At 36.3% G+C, this 23,820-nt stretch overlaps 1 protein-coding gene and 1 pseudogene across 1 annotated transcript; one reads left to right on the forward strand and one right to left on the reverse strand.

Moving 5' to 3' along the window:
• The first annotated feature begins 901 nt into the window (after positions 1-901).
• On the forward strand, positions 902-2,506 carry LOC112796763 (F-box/kelch-repeat protein At3g24760-like). The gene is made up of 2 exons (XM_025839372.3): positions 902-1,304; positions 1,516-2,506. Exons 1-2 carry the CDS (start codon positions 1,216-1,218, stop codon positions 2,183-2,185), a joined length of 759 nt encoding a protein of 252 aa, XP_025695157.1. The 5' UTR covers positions 902-1,215; the 3' UTR covers positions 2,186-2,506.
• A 13,472-nt stretch (positions 2,507-15,978) lies between these two features.
• Positions 15,979-16,966, reverse strand: LOC112794874 (uncharacterized; annotated as a pseudogene).
• Between the last annotated feature and the right edge of the window lie 6,854 nt (positions 16,967-23,820).

The raw sequence follows: 23,820 nt of genomic DNA on the forward strand, positions 1-23,820 counted from the left end.
ATCTTGTTTGTTATTAGGCGTTTTATATAGTAGTGTGCAATAATATATCTTTAAATTTATTCATTACGAAAATATTTTGAATAAATATTATATATTATAGGATGAAGATAAAATATTTAAAAAAAATTCTTATTACTATTTTATCCATTAAATTTATTTTATAAAATGAATTTTTTAAAGACAAATGATTTTTTTAGAAGTTGAACAATAAATTATAATATTGACTTTATATATTGTTTGAAGATGATTTATATAAGAAATATATTGAGACATTGAACAGTTATACTCCATCTATAGTTATAGAAGAAAAAATACAAATTTTGAATATAAAAATGAAATAAGATAAAGAGTACAGTATCTTTTGAATTTTCTTTTAAAAATTAAAATTAATACTCAACAAATAAAAGTTGTATTATCAACTAAGACAAAGTATCAACTACTTATATTATCATGACATCTGCTAATAGAGTTGGCATAAGAATTGTGTTTGGCAATGAAAAATATGAAATTGGCCTAAAAGTTGTATTAGCCTTTTAGTTAGATAATTTTGTTTTTATTCTTTCGTAACAATGTGATTATTAATTTATTAAATTCTCAAATTTTTCAATAAATGCATGTCAGAACCAAAAATAACAAGTTGCAATAAAGAATAACAACAATAATAATTATTTAATTCTCTCAAAATTGCATTGCAGCACTACTTATTTAATTTTATGGGGTAATGGCTTTTTTTAATAAAAGATAAAAATATATTATTATTATTTTGTTCATAAATTTAATTCGTAAAATGAATTATTTAAAGAGAAATTATGTTTACAAAAGTTAAACACTAAACTCCGATAATAACTTTATATATTGGTGTAGATAGATAAGTATAAATTATTTCTGATAAAAAAATGAGAATATTTCCTGAGGTTAGTGCTTTACTTTTTATATGGAATTTAGTTTTCATCATGTGAATTTTCACAACCACCATATCCATCTATCCCCACTTCCCCTCTCTCTCTTTCTGTTGAGTTCTTCTTCCTCCTCCTCCCTGATCCATGACAGAGGTCAACCATCTAAGCACAGACCTCATAGAACTAATCCTCTCTTTCCTCCCAATCCCAACCTTAATCCGTTCTTCCACAGTCTGCAAGCAATGGCACTCCATAATCTCCTCTGTCTCCTTCTCCAACAACCACAACAACAACAAGAAGCCATGGTTCTTCCTCCATGGAATCCATAACATCTCCTCAAAGAACAACCAGTCCTTCGCCTTTGACCCAACCTCCAATTCTTGGTTCCTCCTCCCAACCTTCCCAACCACATCAACAACAACCAACAACCACCAAAACCAACCTAAGGTTTCTTCTTCATAACCATCCCCGAATTCTGTTACACCCGCATCCTCCGTCCCACCCGCTGGCATGCCACGTCACCACTCTACTTTTCAAGAATCAACCCTCTCTTGGGCGTTTTCAATGACCATGGCCCGCACCCTAAGTTCATTGTCGTTGGCGGAGTCAAGTTCATCGAAAACCTTGTTGACATTGAAGACCGTTTGGACGTTGAGATTTACGACCCGGTTCAGGGGACATGGGAGCTTAGTCCTCCTTTACCTGCAGATTTCAGATCTGGAAACTCTTCTTCTTCATTGTCCTCCGCCATGTTCAAAGGGAGATTCTATGTCTATGGGATATATTCTTGTTTTGTTGCTTCCTTCGATCTCAAGCAACGGATTTGGAGTGATGTTCAGACGCTTAGGCCTCACCTGGGCGTCGCTTTCTGCTTCTTGATTCCATGTAGCAAACATCTCCTTCTTGCTGGCGTTTGCAATTCCCCGCAAGGAGGGTGTTCCTTTAACCTCTGGAAGGTCGACGAGGGAACCATGGAGGTCTCTGAGATTGGGGCAATGCCGCGTGAACTGCTCTATGCCTTGTTTGATGGCGACGAGGACGACGAGTTCGCGAGCCTCAAGTGTGTAGGGTTGGATGATCTTGTATATGTTTTCAATGAGGATTATCGCAGTGTTTATCCTTCTTGTGTTTGTGAGATTGACGCTGATTCTGGGAGATGTAGCTGGAGGAGGGTGCCTCAATTGCCATCTCCGGTGAACAAGTTTCACAAAGTTATTAGTTTTTGTTCTACTCTTTCTCTGCATAGTATTCTTGGTGATGAAGATGAACATCTTCAAATTCAATAGGTGATACTCTGTTTGGCACTATCATAATTTGGGGCAATTTCTTGTTTAATGTTTAGCCTTTTGTTGTTGTGTTCTGTTTTAATAGTAAAGAATTGGCATAGTACACTTGTTAAGGAGACAAGAAACGAAAACTTTTCAAATTTTTCATGTTTCTTTGGTTGTCTGCTTAAGAAGTATTCTTTGCAAGTTCTTACATAAGTCTAAGACGTGGATTTGTTCTGTAAATAATCTGTTTTCTCGATCACCATTTTTTTAGTGCTGTTTCTATTTTACAATTATTTGTGATTATGAATAAACACAGTCACAACTATTTGCCTGAAATTTGGTTTCTTTGAGAATTCAACTTGCTCAAGATTCTTGGAAAAGTTGCAGTAACTAAAGGGGAATGCTTAACCACATAACAAGACTAAAATGACACTCTTGTAGGTTTTTTTTTTTTTTTTTTTATAAAAATTACACTTTTCGACCATCACTACTGCTGCCGATGTTTGCTTTAAGAATAGAAAATTGTCATCTTTCTAGAGAGCCTTTTTATTCTACTCAGCTGCTATTTCGATGAATTCAAGTTTCATAAAATTATATTTATTCCCTCAAATTTAATCTTCCTCGTCTCCTCCATCCTCTTCCTTCTCCTCATTCTTCTTTATCTCCTTTGACTCCTCATTGTGTTTGCAGGTATGTCTGTGTTTCATCTCCCGCTTTACTGTTTATATTTATATTTTAAAATTGATTAATCATAAATTTTTTAATTGAATTAAGTTGAGATTAGATTGTAAATTTATTATTGAAATTTCACTCTGCAAGTATAAGTTATTGGTTGGATATTGTATTTATGAATATTAGTTGCAGGTACATGGGCCTCCTATGAGGTGCCGTATTAGTAGAGAATTGAATTAAAATCTTATTTAAGTTTTAAATATAAGAACTTTAGAATGTTTTATGCAAATAGTTGGTTGCCAATGTAATGTTAGAGGGTATATGATTCCCAAGAGATGGCACACAACCTGTTTGCCATTGTGCCAATAAAGATTGAATTGCAATTTTACTTCCTTTGTCAATTTAAGCACTTTAGAATGTGTTTTGAAAACAAAACAAAAGAATTGTACTATTCATGGTGTCCATGGGATGGCACACATACATCGGTGTACGATAGAACCCATTTTCTCTTTCGAAAGATTTATTAAAATGAACCTGCATGGTTTTTATAGAAATGAGTGCTTCTATGAATCTTTTCTTCATTTGAATTAATGTGCAAAAATATGCTTTTGAGATTTAAAGTTGCTAAAAGAAATTGTCACCTTTATTCTGCTCAATAGCTTGATGTGTTTTCTTTAAGTGTTTCAAAACTAATTTGTATAAAAAAAAATGAGTGGTCCAAAGTAGTGAAAAAAGCTTGATGCAAGGAAGGGGATTCATAGCATAACACCAAGTTACACAACTAGGGATTTTTTGCATTCAATGCACATTCTACGTGACTGACATTTATGCGAGCACACTCTGTGTGCACGATAGGCCCGCATCCGCATCACATTTTGCGTATGCAATAGTGAATTCATGCACCACACTTACTAAATAAATGTAAGGACGTATCTAGGCCTTAAAAGGGCCCCTAATTGGATGCACCTGACGAAGAAAACAATGAAAGGGGAATAAAGGAGGATATATATATATATATATATATATATATACTTTTCGAGGACATCATTAGATTTTAGTTTTAGATGTCTAGAGTTAGAAGATTCACATTCTCTCTCTAGCATAGAAGTTAAAACCAGACTGGACCGACCGATTTGATAAAAAAATTGGTGAATTAGAACCTATAACCGTCCAATCCAAGATTAGGATCATTTTAGATAAAATTCGATACAAATCGGTCAAATTTATAATGAATTGGAAAAAATTAATCAAGTCTAGTGAAAATCAGTGAAAAAAATTAATCAAGTCTAGTGAAAATCAGTCCGACCAAACTGCTTGGTCGTAAATGAGGACGAACCTGTGACGCACCCCTCACCTCAAGAATGCATCAAGAATGGTAATACCACGAAGCTATCATACTTCTTATATATATATATATATATATATATATATATATATATATATATATATATATATATATATAAACTTACTTATATTCAAATTATTTTAATTATAAACTAACTTATTTTAAATTAATTATATTTTATTTAATTAGAAATTTTATTAAATATATACAAATTAAAAAGATAACAAAAAATTTATTAATTACAATTTATGTTTTTTTTTATGATTATATGATATTTATTAATATTATTTTTTAAATAAATACTTGTAGTATATAATAATATAATAATACAATAAATATAAACTAATTGATAAAGTACTAAAATTTGAAAATAATAATTATTTTTATAAAAACAAAATAAAAATATTTATAATAAAAAATAATAAAATTTTATATAATTATTTAATTATATCGGATCAGTGATTCAAGAGTTGAATCACTGGCCTAGTGATCCAATACCTTGAGTGGATCAATTATTAATTTGATTCTGATACTCTCTAGAATTTTTTATTTTTTAGGATTTATATTTAAGTCAATTCCACTTTAATTTTTGTTAAGCTCATATAAGATTCAAGTTTTACACTTTAATTTCTACATATTCTCTTTTGTTTGCAATTTTCTTTCATATTCTATTTACACTATGTAATGGATTTTTGTTATTTAAAATTTTACTTTGATGTTTAATAAGGCGGAAAAATTTTAAAATGAAAAAATGATTACAGATGTGTTGAAAGATGGAATTGAGAGGTGTGGTAGTACCTGAGTATGGTAGTCTCTTAGCTTCTCACACTGTCTGAGAAAGGATGTTATTTTTTAAAATTCATTTTTTACATCTCACACATAGCAAGAAGGCCATGACAAGTGGAACATTGCCAATGCTTCTCGCACTTTTCAAGGAAGCCTTTTTTAATTTAAAAACAATTTCGTGGATAATGAGAAGGATTATTTATTTTTTTTAAATAAATAATTAGACATTTTTTATTTTTCGTATACTGTGAAAAGCCTTTTTTATTAGACTAAATTGACCAACTCAGTCTTAAAATATTAATAATTTAAAATTATTTAAAAGTAAAGTTTTACTATTTTCTGAAAAAAATAAAAAAATAATTTTCATTTCAGTATAAATACGTTAGCCACGCAGAAGTAACTCACACCTTCATTGACTCTTTTTCTTCCTTATGTACTCTTATAAATTCTCTTCAAGTTTCATAACATTCATTCTTTGTTCTTACTTGTGTTTTTATTTGTGATTTTCTTAAAATTTTAGAATATGAGAGTATTAGAAATCTGAAGTGTTTTTAGAAGCAATAGAAGCTAATGTGTGTTTTTTAATATATTTTGATGGTAATATTCTATCATATATAAATGAGAGTGTGAAATTTATCTATACAAGTCTAATATCTTTTATTATTTCTTGTACGATGTCATTTATAGAATTACAAAGTATATTTTGCCAACACATACACGGCAATTTTTCAAAAAGAGTTAGTAGTATTTTATACAGACAGTCTGTGTTAATTTTCGATGGTGTAATATAGTTTTAAGTAATGAATGTGACCGACGAAGTCACTATGCTTAGACATGTTAATGATCTAACGATAGAATCAAGCTCATGTGTCAATAATCGAATTGTATGTGGAATTCGAAGAGTTGGCCATTAATCACAAAGTGGACGAATCCTTTGTAATTGATGGAGATGACACGTATTCGGCAAAAAAAAAATAACAGTATAGTGAAGAGGAGTTCTTAACCAATAATGACATGTTAAGGGGAAACGACGAAGAAAACGAGAGTATAGACACGGAAGTTCAGACTATAATAAACACAGTAGTAAGACAACATCGTTTTTGTATGCCATCTTTCATGCGTGCTTTGAATCTTGAAGCTACGAATGCATTGGAATTTCCTGAGTTGGCAAACTGATGAGCGGATGTTTTATACGCTTTTTGGGGGTAATTTCATGTAGATTTTAGCATGTTCTAATTAGTTTTTAATAGAATTTTATTAGTTTTTAAGCAAAAATTATATTTCTGGATTTTACTATGAGTTTGTGTGTTTTTCTGCGATTTCAGGCAATTTCTGGCTGAAATTGAGGGAGCTGAGCAAAAATCTGATTTAGGCTGGAAAGGGACTGCTGATGCTGCTAGATTCTGACCTCCCTGCACTCGGAATGGATTTTTTGGAGCTACAGGAGTCCCATTGGTGCGCTCTTAATTGGGTTGAAAAGTAGACATCCAGGGCTTTCCAGCAATATATAATAGTCCATACTTTACGCGAAGATAGACGACGTAAACTGGCATTCAACGCCAGTTTCATGTTGTAGTCTGGCATTCAGCGCCAGAAACAGGTTACAACTTGGAGTTCAATGCCAGAAATAGGTTACAACCTGGCGTTCAACTCCAGAAACAGCCCAGGCACGTGAGAAGCTTAAGTCTCAGACCCCGCACACACCAAGTAGGCCCCAGAAGTGGATTTCTGCACCAATTATCTCAGTTTACTCATTTTCTATAAACATAGGTTACTAGTTTAGTATTTAAACAACTTTTAGAGACTTATTTTGTATCTCATGACTTTTTTAGATCTGAAATTTGTACCTTTTGGTAGCATGAGTCTCTAAACCCCATTGTTGGGGGTGAGGAGCTCTGCAGCGTCTCGATGAATTAATGCAATTACTTCTGTTTTCCATTCAAACACGCTTGTTCCTATCTAAGATGTTCATTCGCGCTTCATTGTGAAGGAAGTGATGTTCCGTGACACTCATCACATTCCTCAATCCATGAACGTGTGCCAGACAAACACCTCCGTTCTATATCAGATTGAATGAATATCTCTTAGATTCCTTAATCAGAATCTTTTTGTTATAAGCTAGAATTGATGGCGGCATTCATGAGAATCCAGAAAGTCTAAACCTTGTCTGTGGTATTCCAAGTAGGATTCAAGGATTGAATGGTTGTGACGAGCTTCAAACCCGTGATTGTTGGGCGTAGTGACAGACGCAAAAGAATCAATGGATTCTATTCCGACATGATCGAGAACCAACAGATGATTGGTCGTACTGTGACAGAGCATTTGGACCATTTTCATTGAGAGGATGGGAAGTATCCATTGACAACGGTGACACCCTACATACAGCTTGCCATGGAAGGAACTTTGCACTTTTGCATGTAAGAAAGTAGTATGTTGCAGAGATTCAGAAGACAAAGCATCTCCAAAACTCCAGCATATTCTCCATTACTGCATAACAAGTATTTATTTTATGCCCTTTAACTTTTTACAATTTAAACTAAAAATTATTATTGATATTATATCCTGACTAAGAGTTACAAAATAACCATAGCTTACTTCAAACCAACAATCTCCGTGAGATTCGACCCTTACTCACGTAAGGTATTACTTGGACGACCCAGTGCACTTGCTGGTTAGTTGTGCGGATTGCAAAAATGTGATTGCAATTTCGTGCACCACAAACTCAGGTATGTCATTATTTTATTTTTCAACATGATAATTTTATTTTCAATCTTTAAATTACGATTATACATTTTAATTGTGGTTGTTGAATTATTTAGAATGTATTTGTTGAAGGTACACCTTTTAACAACTAAATATACTTTTATAGAACTTGAAAAGTGATATTCTTCATACACAGGTTTTCCTTCTATACAAGATGGTGAATTTGCTATTGGAACGGAGTTCAGTTTCAGAGAAACTTTAGTCATGGCAATTAGAAATTACACCATTTCCAAAGGGGTCATTACAAGGTCTTTAAAGCCAAGCCTTTGACATTTTATGCAAAATGCTTGCAATATGGTAGAGGTTGTGATTGGCTGATTTGGATGAGTTTTATTCAAAGAAAATGTTGTTGGAAAATTAGAGGATACAATAAAAGTCATACCTCTACCATGGGTACAATTTCTCAAGACCATTCGGAACTGGATTTCGATACAATTGCGGATGCTATAAGTCCTCTAGTTGAAGCAGACCCATCTATCAAGGTCTGAGTCATGATCGCAGATATTCAGTCAAAATTTAACTATATGATTAGCTATCACAAAACATGGTTGGCAAATTAAAAGTCGATTGCAAAAATCTATGGAGGTTGGGAAGCCTCCTACGAGTGCTTATCGGCATGGTGTAGGGCAATGTGTGCACAGAACCCAAGTTCTATAGTTCAAGTTGATACTATACCCAGATATCATGGATTTGAGGTGGAGGAAGGTGTCAAGATAATGCACCGAGTATTTTGGAGCTACCATCCATGCATTAGAGCTTTCCAACATTGTAAACCACTCGTGCAGGTTAATAGAACACATCTATATGGATGATCACGGGAGCTCTTTTGGTTGCCATGTCTCAAGATGGGAACTAGAATATTGTGACACTTGCTTTTGCCATTGTTGAAAGAGAGACCACTGACGCATGGCACTTTTTTATCGATAACCAACAGAGGAATGTCGTGAGGATGAACGGTGTGGGTATTATTTCATATTGGCACGACTCTATTTGCGCAACGATGGCTAGAAGTAATGCTGCGTGGAGTCCTCCTAAGACATTCATCTGGTCTATATTAGGCAAATTGCGTCAAACTTTCTATGATGATTCAACGCGCCTTACTTGCAGAAACTCATCATAAATATGGGTAAGACATGTACTTCATGTATATCTGGAATTTGTTGATTATAAATTTTTCATAAAGTAATGATTGGTGTAATCTTGTAACAAATTTTCCTGTAGGGTATTCTAAGGCAGAGCAACAATACAATGAGCAGTACCAACGATTGCAGGAGCAAGGAGAGGCATAAACACAATGGTGTGTCAATATTGATCGTCGGCAGTAGGTGATAAATTTTTTTGAAGGGCATTGCTAGTGTCATATGACAACCAACCTAGTTGAATGCATAAACTCAGTGTTAGAAGGTGCGCGTAACCTACCTGTCACGACGTTGGTCAGAGCAACCTTTTAATGTTTGAATGAGCTTTTTACTCAAAAGAGCGCCGAAGCTCAAGAGTGGATCACTGCTGGACATGCCTTTTCAGAATTTTCCACTACGAAGTTGCAGTCAAATTTACAAGCATAAAGGAACATACAAGTGCATCAGTTTGATAGACGAACGGAAGTATCTGAGGTTTGATAAAGGAATTTTTTCGGTAAAGAATTTCCCAATAAAATCTCGTTGCAAGTATAGTTCTAAACCAACGACAATCCTCAATCAAAATTTAATTTGTTTGTCACAAGTACAAACCCCAAAAAAAATAACCGAAGTATTTAAACCTCGGGTCGTCTCTCAAGGAATTGTAGGGAAGTGTGCTCAATTATTGGTTATGGAAAAAGTATTTTGAGGTTTTTGGAATAAGAGACAAGAAATGTAAATTGCGAGAAAGTAAAGGAAACTAAAATGATAAAAAGGTATTGGCAAGGGTTGATGGTTAAGGATCGTTATCCATGTTACTAACCACAACATGATAATTGCAAGGATCAATCTCACTAAGTCATCCTCTAACAAGTGAAGGAAAAACAAATGAGCTACATTAATCCTAATTCATAAGTCCTAGCCACCTTACTAATTAACTTAGTGGAAGGTAGAGTCAATGGGTACCAATCATCAACCACTAGGACATTAGCAACTCAAGTTCACCTAAGTTACCATCCCAAGCCAAGAACACAAAAATCTACTCTAACATCCTTCCAAGAATTTTATCAAACACTTGGAACGCATAAAAAGAAAGCAAGATAAATGACAACAAATATAAATCTAACACTACCAAATGCAAGGAAATAATAATAACAAAGAAATTAAAAGAGAGTAAGCATGCAGAGCTTCTCTCAATACAGAGTCAAAAAGAGCCCCCACAATCAAACTCTAAGTTTGGTGTTGGGAGGCCACAACCAAACTCTAAGTTTGGTGTTGAGAAGACCCCACATTCAAACTCTAAGTTTGGTGTTGGGAAACCTTCATCATGCTCTAAACTTCTCTAAGGCTCCATGAGAACCCACTGTCAAGCTAGTGACATTAAAAGATTGCTTGTTGGGAGGCAACCCAATTTTTTATTTTATCTAATTTTAATTTTATTTTGTTGTTATTTTGTGTCTTATTAGGTTCATGATCATGCGGAGTCAGGAAAAAAATTATTAAAATTAAAAACAGAATCAAAAATAGCAGAAGAAAAATCACACCCTGGAGGAAGGACTTACTGGCGTTTAAACGCCAGTAAGGTGCATCTGGTTGGCGTTCAACGCCAGAACAGAGCATGGATCAGGCGTTGAACGCCAGAAACAACCAACATCCTGGCGTTTGGATGCCAGGAATGTGCCTTGAGGAAAGCTGGCGCTGAACACCAATAACAAGCATGGAACTGGCGTTCAACGCCAGAAACATGCTACACATGGGCGTTGAACGCCTAGAACGTGCACCACTTCGGCGTTTAAATGCCAGAATGGTATGCTGAGGCATTTTACATGCCTAATTGGTGCAGGGATGTAAATCCTTGACACCTCAGGATCTGTGGACCCCACAGGATCATCTCAGGCTCTGTGGACCCCACAGGATCCCCACCTAACATATTCTCCACTCTTCTCAACATTCATTCTCTCTTTCCAATAAACACTCTTCCCCAAAACCCTTCACCAATCACCTCAATCTCTCTTCCTAATTACCCCCTTCACCACTCACATCCATCCACTCTTCCCCATAAACCCCACCTACCTTCAAAATTCAAAAATCTTTCCCACCCAAACCCACCCTAAATGGCCGAACCTACCCTCTCCCCCTCCCTATATATACCCCTCCATTCTACTTCATTTTCACATAACACAACCCCCTCTTCTATACCTTGGCCGAAACCTACACTTTCCCTTCTCCTCTATATTTTCTTCTTCTTTTTCTTCTTCTTTTCTTTCTTCTCTTGCTCGAGGGCGAGTAATATTTTAAGTTTGGTGTGGTAAAAGCATAAGCTTTTTGTTTTTCCATAACCATTGATGGCACCCAAGGCCGGAGAATCCTCTAGAAAAGGAAAAGAGAAGACAAAAGCTTCCACCTCCGAGTCATGGGAGATGGAAAGATTCATCTCCAAAGCCCATCAATACCACTTCTATGATGTTGTGGCCAAGAAGAAGGTGATCCCTGAGGTCCCTTTCAAGATCAAGAAAAATGAGTATCCGGAGATTCGACATGAGATCCAAAGAAGAGGTTAGGAAGTTCTAACCAACCCCATTCAACAAGTCGGAATCTTAATGGTTCAAGAGTTCTATGCCAATGCATGGATCACTAGGAACCATGATCAAAGTGTGAACCCAAGTCCAAATAATTATCTCACAATGGTTCGGGGGAAATACTTAGATTTTAGTCCGGAAAATGTGAGGCTGGCATTCAACTTGCCCATGATGCAAGGAGATGCACGCCCCAACACTAGAAGGGTCAACTTTAATCAAAGGTTGGACCAAGTTCTTATGGACATATGTGTGGAAGGAGCTCAATGGAAAAGAGACTCCAAAGGCAAACCGGTTCAACTAAGAAGACTGGACCTCAAGCCTGTGGCTAGAGGATGGTTGGAGTTCATTTAACGCTCCATCATCCCCACTAGCAACCGATATGAAGTTACTGTGGATCGGGCCATCATGATTCATAGCATCATGATTGAAGAGGAAGTAGAAGTTCATGAAGTCACCTCCCATGAATTCTACAAAATAGCCGATAAATCCTCTACTTTGGCAAGGCTAGCTTTTCCTCATCTTATTTGCCATCTATGTTACTCAGCTGGAGTTATCATAGAAGGAGACATCCTCATTGAGGAGGACAAGCCCATCACTAAGAAAAGAATGGAGCAAACAAGAGAGACCACACATGGAACCCAAGAGACGTATGAGGAAGCTCATCACCAAGAAATCCCGGAGATGCCTCAAGGGATGCACTTTCCTCCCAACAACTATTGGAAACAACTCAACACTTTCTTAGAAGATTTGAGTTACAATGTGGAACAATTAAGGGTGGAACATCAAGAGCAATCCATCATTCTCCATGAAATAAGAGAAGATCAAAGGGCAATGAGGGAGGAGCAACAAAGGCAAGGAAGGGACATAGAAGAGCTTAAGGACCTCATTGGTCCTTCAAGAAGAAGACGCCACTAAGGTGGATTCATTCCTTGTTCTTATTTTTTCTGTTTTTCAGTTTTTATGTTATATGTTTATCTATGTTTTGTGTCTCTACTTCATGATCATTAGTATGTAGTAACTATGTCTTAAGGCTATGAATAATTCCATGAATCATTCACCTCTCTTAAATGAAAAATGTTTTAAATCAAAAGAACAAGAAGTACATGAATTTCGAATTTATCCTTGAATTTAATTTAATTATATTGATGTGGTGACAAAACTTTTTGTCTTCTAAATGAATGCTTGAACAGTGCATATTTTTGATCTTGTTGTTTATGAATGTTAAAATTGTTGGCTCTTGAAAGAATGATGAACAAAGAGAAATGTTATTGATGATCTGAAAAATCATAAAATTGATTCTTGAAGCAAGAAAAAGCAGTGAAAAACAAAAGCTTGCGAAAAAAATAAATAAATAGAAAGAAAAAGAAAAAGCAAGCAGAAAAAGCCAATAGCCCTTAAAACCAAAAGGCAAGGGAAAAAAATCCAAGGCTTTGAGCATCAATGGATAGGAGGGCCCAAGGAAATAAATCCAGGCCTAAGCAGCTAAATCAAGCTGTCCCTAACCATGTGCTTGTGGCATGAAGGTCCAAGTGAAAAGCTTGAGCTGAGTGGTTAAAGTCGTGATCTAAAGCAAAAAGAGTGTGCTTAAGAGCTCTGGACACCTCTAACTGGGGACTCTAGCAAAGCTGAGTCACAATCTGAAAAGGTTCACCCAGTCATGTGTCTGTGGCATTTATGTATCCGGTGGTAATACTGTAAAACAAAATGCTTAGGGCCACGACCAAGACACATAAAAGTAGTTGTGTTCAAGAATCAACATACTTAACTAGGAGAATCAATAACACTATCCGAAATTCTAAGTTCCTAGAGAAGCCAATACTTCTAAACTTCAAAGGAAAAAGTGAGATGCTAAAACTGTTCAGAAGCAAAAAGCTACAAGTCCCGCTCATCTAATTAGAATTAATATTCATTGATATTTTGGAATTTATAGTATATTTTCTTCTTTTTATCCTGTTTGATTTTCAGTTGCTTGGGGACAAGCAACAATTTAAGTTTGGTGTTGTGATGAGCAGATAATTTATACGTTTTTTAGCATTATTTTTAGGTAGTTTTTAGCATGATCTAGCTAGTTTTAGGGATGTTTTCATTAGTTTTTATGTTAAATTCAGATTTCTGGACTTTACTATGAGTTTGTGTGTTTTTCTGTGATTTCAGGTATTTTCTACCTGAAATTGAGGGACCTGAGCAAAACTCTAATAAAAGGCTGACAAAGGACTGCTGATGCTGTTGGAATCTGACCTCCCTGCACTCGAAATGGATTTTCTGGAGCTACAGAACTCTAAATGGCGCGCTCTCAATGGCCTTGGAAAGTAGACATTCAGAGCTTTCCAACGATTGCAGGAGCTAGGAGAGGCATAAACACAATGGTGTGTCAATATTGATTGTCGGCAGTAGGTGATAAATTTTTTTGAAGGGCATTGCTAGTGTCATATGATAACCAACCTAGTTGAGTGCATAAACTCAGTGTTAGCAGGTGCACGTAACCTACCTGTCACGACGTTGGTCAGAGCAACCTTTTAATGTTTGAATGAGCTTTTTATTCAAAAGAGCGCCGAAGCTCAAGAGCGGATCACTGCTGGACATGCCTTTTCAGAATTTTCCACTACGAAGTTGCAGGCAAATTTACAAGCATAAAGGAACATACAAGTGCATCAGTTTGATAGACAAACGGAAGTATCTGAGGTTTGATAAAGGAATTTTTTCGGTAAAGAATTTCTCAATGAAATCTTGTTGCAAGTATAGTTCTAAACCAACGACAATCATCAATCAAAATTTAATTTGTTTGTCACAAGTACAAACCCCAAAAAAAATAACCGAAATATTTAAACCTCGGGTCGTCTCTCAAGGAATTACAGGGAAGTGTGCTCAATTATTGGTTATGGAAAAAGTATTTTGGGGTTTTTGGAATAAGAGACAAGAAATGTAAATTGCGAGAAAGTAAAGGAAACTCAAATGATAAAAAGGTCTTGGCAAGGGTTGATGGTTAAGGATCGTTATCCATGTTACTAACCACAACATGATAATTGCAAGGATCAATCTCACTAAGTCATCCTCTAACAAGTGAAGGAAAAACAAATGAGCTACATTAATCCTAATTCATAAGTCCTAGCCACCTTACTAATTAACTTAGTGGAAGGTAGAGTCAATGGATACCAATCATCAACCACTAGGACATTAGCAACTCAAGTTCACCTAAGTTAACATCCCTAGCCAAGAACACAAAAATCTACTCTAACATCCTTCCAAGCATTTTATCAAACACTTGGAACGCATAAAAGGAAAGCAAGATAAAATGACAACAAATATAAATCTAACACTACCAAATGCATGGAAATAATAATAACAAAGAAATTAAGCAATAAAGGAAATCAAACATAAATTGCATTAAAGGAAAATGAAAGTAACAAGAGTGCATTAACAACAAAGTAAACAAAATACAAGGAGTAAATTACTAAATAAGGAAAGTAGAGGTAGAGGAACAAGAATTTGCATAGAAAAGTAAATCAAAGCATGAATTAAACCTAGATATAAAGAAATCCTAATCTACATATAACCTAATTCTAGAGAGAAGAGATAGCTTCTCTCTCTAGAATCCTAACCTAAAGCATGGTGAAAACTGTAACGACCTAATTTCTGGTACGTCATGATCATACTAGAAACTGAGCGCTACCAACTTGTCTTCCTAATTATTACCTATTATTTATTATATGAGCCTGATTTGTTGTTAAAAGCGTAGTTATTTTGCGAGGTACTGATGAGCGGATAATTTATACGCTTTTTGGCATTGTTTTTAGGTAGTTTTTAGTATGATCTAGCTACTTTTAGGGATGTTTTCATTAGTTTTTATGTTAAATTCACATTTCTGGACTTTACTATGAGTTTGAGTATTTTTTCTGTGATTTCAGGTATTTTTTGGCTGAAATTGAGGGACCTGAGCAAAACTCTGATAAAAGGCTGACAAAGGACTGCTGATGCTGTTGGAATCTGACCTCCCTGCACTCGAAATGGATTTTCTGGAGCTACAGAACTCCAAATGGCGCGCTCTTAACGGCGTTGAAAAGTAGACATCCAGAGCTTTCCAGAAATATATAATAGTTTATACTTTATTCGTGATTAGATGACGTAAACTGGCACTCAACGCCAGTTCCATGTTGCATCAGTTTTATTTTATTATTCATCTTAGGAGACTATTGATCACGTTTTTGGGGGCTGGCCATTCGGCCATGCCTGGACCTTTTACTTATGTATTTTCAACGGTGGAGTTTCTACACACCATAGATTAAGGGTGTGGAGCTCTGCTGTACCTCAAGTTTCAATGCAATTACTATTATTTTCTAGGAAAAACTACCATTTGTACCCATAAATTTTGAGAACGCTGACAAAAGTACCCATCAAATAAGAAAACTAATGTTGTACCCATGAAAGATGGGTTCCGTGTGACAATAGTATCCAGACCGTAATTTTTTGTTGATTTTTTAATAAAATTCCCAAATTAACCCTTCTATCTTCGTCCCCAAATTCCAAATTTCGCAACCCATTACCATGTTCAACAACAGTCCCCTTCTATCTCTCTTCACCATCATCATCATTAGAATCCAAAGTGAAATTCATGGAATTCTCCAACTGCTGCATCTCAGCAAAACCAATCGGCCTATAACTGGCAGCAGCAGAAGAAGATTCTAGAGATCCTCCACTCCTCGCAGAGATTACCGAATAAGCATCAACAGAAAGAACAACCATGAAAGCAAGTTGGCAGTTGAACTGAAGCGTGGCAATGGCGCTGGCTCTGTGGTAGTCCATGTGGCCCTTGCACCTCAGAGTATAGTTTCCCCTGCTCAGTTGGTGCAGGGAGCACCCTTGCGCCACCCAGCCGGAGAACAAAGCCAGGCCAATTTGAATGATCCACGTGCCCTGAAGGATGAAGCCCATTCCACCGCCCAATTTGGGGAAAGCGGAGCCCGGAGACTTCAATTCAAGAAAAGTGGAGAAAACACATACAGCGATGGGAACCAGCAAGAGACTGTAGTAACGGTTTTTGACCCCGCTTGGATCCTTCCTCTGAAGGTAGAGAACAAGAGGAACTCTTGGACGAAGGCGAAGGCGGCAAGGAGTTCTAATAATGATGAGGGGAGAGGGAGGGGGAAGGTGAAGAGAGAGAGGAGGGAGTAAGAGAGGAAGAGGAGGGCAATTGGTAGGAGCTGGAGTTGGAGGACGGAGCCAACGGCGTCGTTTGAGTTGTGTGCGTCGAAGAGGGAGACGAGGGAGTTGATGATGAAGAAGGCAGAGAAGATGGAGACGGAGATGGAGAAGAGAGAGGATTGAGATCGAGAATGGGAATCTTGTTTGCGGTTGGAGAAGGTGGCTTGGAGGGTTTCGTGGGAACTCACCGGAGGTGCAGAGGAAGAAAAAGGAGTAGGGTTGTGAAATTTGGAATTTGGGGATGAAGATAGAAGGGTTAATTTGGGAATTTTATTAAAAAATCAACAAAAAATTACGGTCTGGATACTATTGTCACACGGAACCCATCTTTCATGGGTACAACGTTAGTTTTCTTGTTTGATGGGTACTTTTGTCAGCGTTCTCAAAATTTATGGGTACAAATGGTAGTTTTTCCTATTTTCTATCCAATTCGATTTATTCCTGTTCTAAGATATTCATTGCACTTCAACTTGATGAATGTGATGATTCGTGATACTCATCATCATTCTCACCTATGGACGCGCGTGACTGACAGCCACTTCCGTTCTACCTTAGACCGGGCGCATATCTCTTGGATTCCTTAATCAGAATCTTCGTGGTATAAGCTAGAATTGATGGCGACATTCATGGGAATCCAGAAAGTCTAACCTTGTCTGTGGTATTCCGAGTAGGATTCCGGGATTGAATGACTGTGACGAGCTTCAAACTCCTGAAGGCTGGGTGTTAGTGACAGACGTAAAAGAATCACTAGATTCTACTCCAACCTGATTGAGAACCGACAGATGATTAGCTGTGCTGTGATAGAGCATTTGGACCATTTTCACTGAGAGAATGGGATGTAGCCATTGACAACGGTGATGCCCTACATACAGCTTGCCATGGAAAGGAGTAAGAAGGATTGGATGAATGTAATAAGAAAGTAGAGATTCGGAAGGAACACAGCACCTCCATGCACCTATCTGAAATTCCCACCATTGGATTACATGAGTAACTTTATCTTTATTTCCTATTTCTTTTATTTATCTTTTGAATATCTAATCCAATCATATTTGACTCAGCGTGACTGAGATTTACAAGATGACCATAGCTTGCTTCATACTAACAATCTTTGTGGGATCGACCCTTACTCACGTAACGTATTAGTTGGACGACCCAGTACACTTGCTGGTTAGTTGTGCAAAGTTGTGAATTAAATTTTAGACACCATGATATTGAGCACCAAGTTTTTGGAGCCATTATCGGGGAATTAATTCCATACAACAATAAAGAGTACGAATCACAATTTCGTCCACCAAGTACTTTTTTTTAAAACATTTGGATTAATAAACAAAACGATTCATAATTAATTCACAAATAATAACAGATAAAACAGTTATAAAGAACCACACTTATATACATCTCAACAGTTAATAACATTCGGTTATCCAGCCTTTATTAGAGTAAAGATCTTTAGTTAGAACACCCCTAGATATAGCTAGATAATAACTATATACATATATATACATACAACATCCCAGGCCCTGACCTGTTCAAGAAGTCCCTAAGCTGGCACCCAGGCTAGCCTAGACTCTATACTCACCTAGTCCCTCTAAACTACTAAAGCGAGGGAAAGTACGTTCTAAGTCTTCAAAACTCAAGTCAGGTGGAACGTCATCAAAAAGTGGAACATCATCTACTACTCCTCTGCACGATCAATCATTGCCATATGACGTCTCTCTGGTACCTCATCAAGTAGCCACATAACAGGAGTCTCGTACACAGGATTTAAGTTAAAATTTGCATACAAACGGGGTGTAGACGTTGGCTGGTCTTACAGTATATACATATAAACAGGTAACGGAGTTCACTCTAGACTCAGAAGACTAACAAGAGCGGAATCTTCTTTGCGAAACGATCATCAACGAACTACGGAAAGGTACTCTTGCTTCCATATGAGGGGGATGGGAGAGAGAAGGGGTAAGAACTGGGGAGTTCTTAGTAGGGCCGGGGTTATTAGTTTAATTCATTAATTTCGTGTTGTTTGGTAGACGAATAATAGAATATAGAGAAGTAGTTAACAGAGGATAGATAAAGAGAGAAAACAGAAAACCGAACACAAACAGAAGAATACAAGAAAGTAAAACATAGACAAAAAGAGTAAAATACAAGCAGGGAAAGTATACATTCATACAACAATCATAATAGAGGAAATGCACAACCAAATATAATGCAAGTCTGTCCTATCCAGGTCATGAACTCACGTGTCGGTTTACACCCTACAGCCCAACATTACCCAGGAAGTAGTCCTAGTTATGGCTTATTCTCTGTAGGTGAACTTCAGCCTACAAAAATTGCACTTCCGTAAGTGAGCTTCAGCTTACCGGAATAGTCTAAACACAACACAACAACTTTGTGTAGGTGAACTTCGGCCTACAGAAATGGAACCCTTGTAACTGAACTTTGGCTTACAGAAATAGTGCCCCTATCAGTGAACTTCGGCTTACAGGAATCACAACTCTCTGTAGGTGAACTTCGGCCTACAGGAGCAACACCCTGAGATACACAATTGATATTCACTGTAGGTAAATTTTGGCCTACAGGAATAACAACGCTCTGTAGGTGAACTTCGGCCTACAGGACCTCTAGGGCCAACGGAAAAGCAGTAGATGAACATACAACAGAATATCATGCCATAAGGCTTAACTCTTTATTTTTATACTCTTTTCCTCTATTCTCTTTGTTATATTGCTCTTTTCTCTTTGTCTCTTTACTCTTCTCTGGTTACTCTTTTCTCTGTGTCTCTTTACTCTGCTCTGATTACTCTTTTCTCTTTGTCTCTTTACGCTGCTATAGTTTTCTCTATTTAACATATGTATTTATAGCTTATGTAAATTTCGGTATGAATAGTTAGCCTATCCCAAGTATAGTTTAACTTTTCATATTATACCTAACTCTAAGTGCAACTCAAGAACTAACCATGTCGCTCCTAGTTCGTTCACTAGTCTCTGTCTATTTTTCTGTCATTAAAACTTTACAGAATTTTCTTTGGTTTTTAGCTTTTCTTTAGCTTCTTAGCTTTCCTTTATTTTTGCCTCACTATCATGTTATTACCACTCCCTAAGTGTTTTATGAAGGTAATTATGAGATTCTGTGCATAAAGTTGTCTTTCTAAAGCTTTTACAGAAAACTATCTTTTTCACATTATTTTATTATTTTTATTAAAATATTATTTTTAATTAAATATTATTATTTAATATTTTATTATTATTTATTATTTTATCTTTAAATTTTTGAAAATTACCCCTCTTTAACTTTTAACCTTTTAAATTCACTTTTTACCACTCATAACTTTTAATATTTCTACTTTAACTACCCTAACTTTCAGAAATTACCAAATAATCCCACAAACACCAAAAATTTTACTTCCTTGCCCTTTTAAAGATCTAAACCTGTTCTTAAATATTCTTTATCACACTCAAAGTGTTCTTCGTGTTCTTCGTAAATTTTTCAGATTCTTTCTTTGTTTTCACACATTTTTCAATCTTTTAAGCAATCGATTTTTACCATAATTCAAAATAAATTAGTGATGAGTGGATAATTTATACGCTTTTTGGCATTATTTTTAGGTAGTTTTTAGTAGGATCTAGCTACTTTTAGGGACGTTTTTATTAGTTTTTATGGAAAATTCACATTTCTGGACTTTACTATGAGTTTGTGTATTTTTCTGTAATTTCAGGTATTTTCTGGCTGAAATTGAGGGACCTGAGCAAAATCTGATAGGAGGCTGAAAAAGGACTACAGATGCTATTGGATTCTGACCTCTCTGAATGCAAAATGGATTTTCTGGAGCTACAGAATTCCAAATGGCACGCTCTTAATTGCGCTGGAAAGTAGACATCCAGGGCTTTCCAGAAATATATAATAGTCCATACTTTATTCGAGTTTAGATGACACAAACTGGCGTTCAACGCCAGCTCTATGCTGCATTCTGGAGTAAAACGCCATAAACACGTTACATGCCAGAGTTAAATGCCAAAAACAAGTTACAACTTGGCGTTTAACCCCAAGAGAAGCCTCTACACGTGTAAAGCTCAAACTCAGCCCAAGCACACACCAAAGTGGGCCCCGGATGTAGATTTATGGACTTAGACTTATTTCTGTAAACCCTAGTAACCAGTTTAGTATAAGTAGAACTTTTTACTATTGTACTGGAGGTCTTTTTCCCTATTTTCGAATTCATATGTCATTTAGGGAGGCTGGGCATTCCACCATGCCTAGATCTTGTTTTTATGTATTTTCAACGGTGGAGTTTTTACACACTATAGATTAAGGTGTGGAGCTCTGCTGTTCCTCGAGTATTAATGCAAAGTACTATTGTTCTTCTACTCAATTCATGCTTATTCTTATTCTAAGATATCCATTCACACCCAAGAACCTGATGAATGTGATGATTATGTGACGCTCATCACCATTCTCACTTTTGAACGTGTGCTTGACAACCACTTTCGTTCTACATGCAAATAAGCTTGAATGAATATCTCTTGGATTCCTTAATCAGAATCTCTGTGGTATAAGCTAGAATCCATTAGTAGCATTCTTGAGAATCCGGAAAGTCTAAACCTTGTATGTGGTTTTCTGAGTAGGATTAAGGGATTGAATGACTGTTACGAGCTTCAAACTCGCGACTGTAAGGCGTGGTGACAACGCAAAAGGATAGTAAATCCTATTCTTACATGATCGAGAACCGACAGATGATTAGTCGTATGATGACAGCGCACCTGGACCATTTTCACTGAGAGGACGGACGGTAGCCATTGACAACAGTGATCCCCCAACATACAGCTTGCCATGGAAAGGAGTAAGAATGATTGGATGAAAGTAGTAGGAAAGCAGAGATTCAGAAGGAACACAGTATCTTCATGCGCTTATCTGAAATTCTCACCAGTGAATTACATAAGTATCCCTATCTTTATTTTATGCTTTATTTATCTTTATATTCGAAAACCATTATAACCATTAGAATCCACCTAACTGAGATTTACAAGATGACCATAGCTTGCTTCATACCAACAATCTCCGTGGGATCGACCCTTACTCATGTAAGGTTTATTAGTTGGACGACCCAGTGCACTTGGTGGTTAGTTGTGCGAAGTTGTGAAAAAGAGTTGAGATTACAATTGTGCGTACCAAGTTGTTGGCGCCATTAAGATCACAATTTCGTGCACCAATTAGCAGCCACCAAAACCCCATCTTTTCTACTTGATTTTAACACAAATTGAACCCCAATTTAGGGCCTAGGGATTTGTTTTTCCAGCAGCCATGAAGAACACAAATTCAAAGTTGAATATCATCAAATTTCATCAAATTTTCACCAAAATTTCAGCAAGAATCACTCATATAAAAAATCAATTTCAAGCATAAACCAACCATATCATAATCACAAAACTCAAACACAATTAATCAAGATTAATTTGACCAAACCTTACCTTGATTTGATGCTCCAAATCCGGTTACTCTTTGAAGTGTTCTTAAAGCACTTTTTCCTCCTAAAACACATCAAGAACAACTTTGAATCCATAAAACCTCAACCGACCAAACCTTAATCAACATGTTAGGAAGGGATTCCTCACCTTAAATGTGCTGGGAATTGAAGATTCTTGACTCACAAGTCAAGCTAAGCAAGAGATCTAAGGAAGAACATCAAGAAAACACTTGTTTAAGCATGTTTCCTTGAAACCGAATTGAAGAGGGAGGGAGACAGCCATCTCACCTTATTTCCAGCCTTGATATGTTATATGGTTATGTAGAGGAATAAGAGAGGACCATTTTGATGAAATCAGAGTTTTGATTTGAGTTTTAGTTCAGAAGAAATCAAGCTTTGAAGATTAAGTGTTCATGAAAGTTTCTCTCTTTTCTCTCTTGTTATTTTTGGCCAAAATGAAGAAATGAGACAGACTTGGAGGTCTTAGGGGTGTAAGGTGAGTTGTGATTGGTTGGCTTGGAAGTGGGTTAAAATAATATTAAAATATCTCAGGTGTATAGATACTAAAACTAAATGTATCGGAACACATGTAAAAACATCTCTAAAAGTCCATTTCTGAGATACTAGCATAAATGACACAAGCAACATATTTATTATGAGAATAGAACATGTATGATGAGGCCTTAGCATTGCTAAAATCATCAGAGAGTGCTGGTGCTACGCTGCACCAGTAAACTGTGAACCCGGTTAAACTGATTTCCTGTTTTTAACTAAAATAGACCAGGTAACCTTAAAATATCATTCAAGCACCTTCTAATACTAATATAATGGTAACATTATAATATTATCATTCTTCTCTCATGAAACGAGTCTGGTTCGTCAAACTGAGACTACATACGAAAATCAGAATCAAAACTCCTAACCAATACGGTTCAAAAACTAGGTTCTTTGTGATTGCTAATGAGTGAAAACCAGAGATTTCACACAAAACTCACCGGAAAGTGTACCCGTTCGCATCAAGTAGTAATAACTCACAAGAGTGAGGTCGATCCCACAGGGATTGATGGATCAAGCAACTTTAGTGGGTGATTAGTTTAGTCAAGCTAACATTGGTGTTATGGGTGAAGAGTGACCAACAAAATGTAAATGACAAGAAATTTAAAGTTGCAGAATGTAAATGAGCAGAATCTTAAAGAGCAAGAAATGTAAGTTGACAGAATCTTAAATGACAAGAAAGGTAAATTGCATTAAATGTAAAGGGGGGCTGGGTGCTGGAAATTAAAGGAAGCAATAGATCAAAACTCAGAACACTTACAAAAAGATTTAAATTGCAGGAAAGTAAATTCAAGGTAAATGTAACAGAAAATTTAAATTCAAGGTAAACTGAAGTGTATAATTGCAGAAAAGTAAAAGTAGCAGAAGAGGAAATCAACAAGAAGACTTAAATCAATTTTGAAATCACAAAGAGAAATTAACAATGTCAATGAAACAGTAAAAACAAAAAGAAAGCCAAGAGCTCACTTGCTCTCTCGATCAAAACAGGAAGAAAATTGCAGAGGAAGGAGAATGAAACAGAAAGGAAAAGAAAATCCAGATCTGATTTTCACTTCTCAAGTTCACAAAGAAAAATTTAAACAAAGAGCTCTCTATCCTACTCCTAATACTCTCTAGCAGAGCCAGCCTTCTTTCTAAAATGGAACAGATGCCATTTTATAGGCTTTTACAAA

This window comes from Arachis hypogaea, chromosome 4 (genome assembly GCF_003086295.3).
Source record: "Arachis hypogaea cultivar Tifrunner chromosome 4, arahy.Tifrunner.gnm2.J5K5, whole genome shotgun sequence".
NCBI classification, from domain to species: Eukaryota; Viridiplantae; Streptophyta; class Magnoliopsida; order Fabales; family Fabaceae; genus Arachis; species Arachis hypogaea.

Bases quoted from the DNA above. Each gene is read 5' to 3' on its own strand.
- LOC112796763 (XM_025839372.3), top strand. From the start codon at position 1,216: ATGGAATCCATAACATCTCCTCAAAGAACAACCAGTCCTTCGCCTTTG. The intron at 1,305-1,515 runs ACCACATCAACA...AGTCAAGTTCAT, and splicing joins TCCTCCTCCCAACCTTCCCA to CGAAAACCTTGTTGACATTG.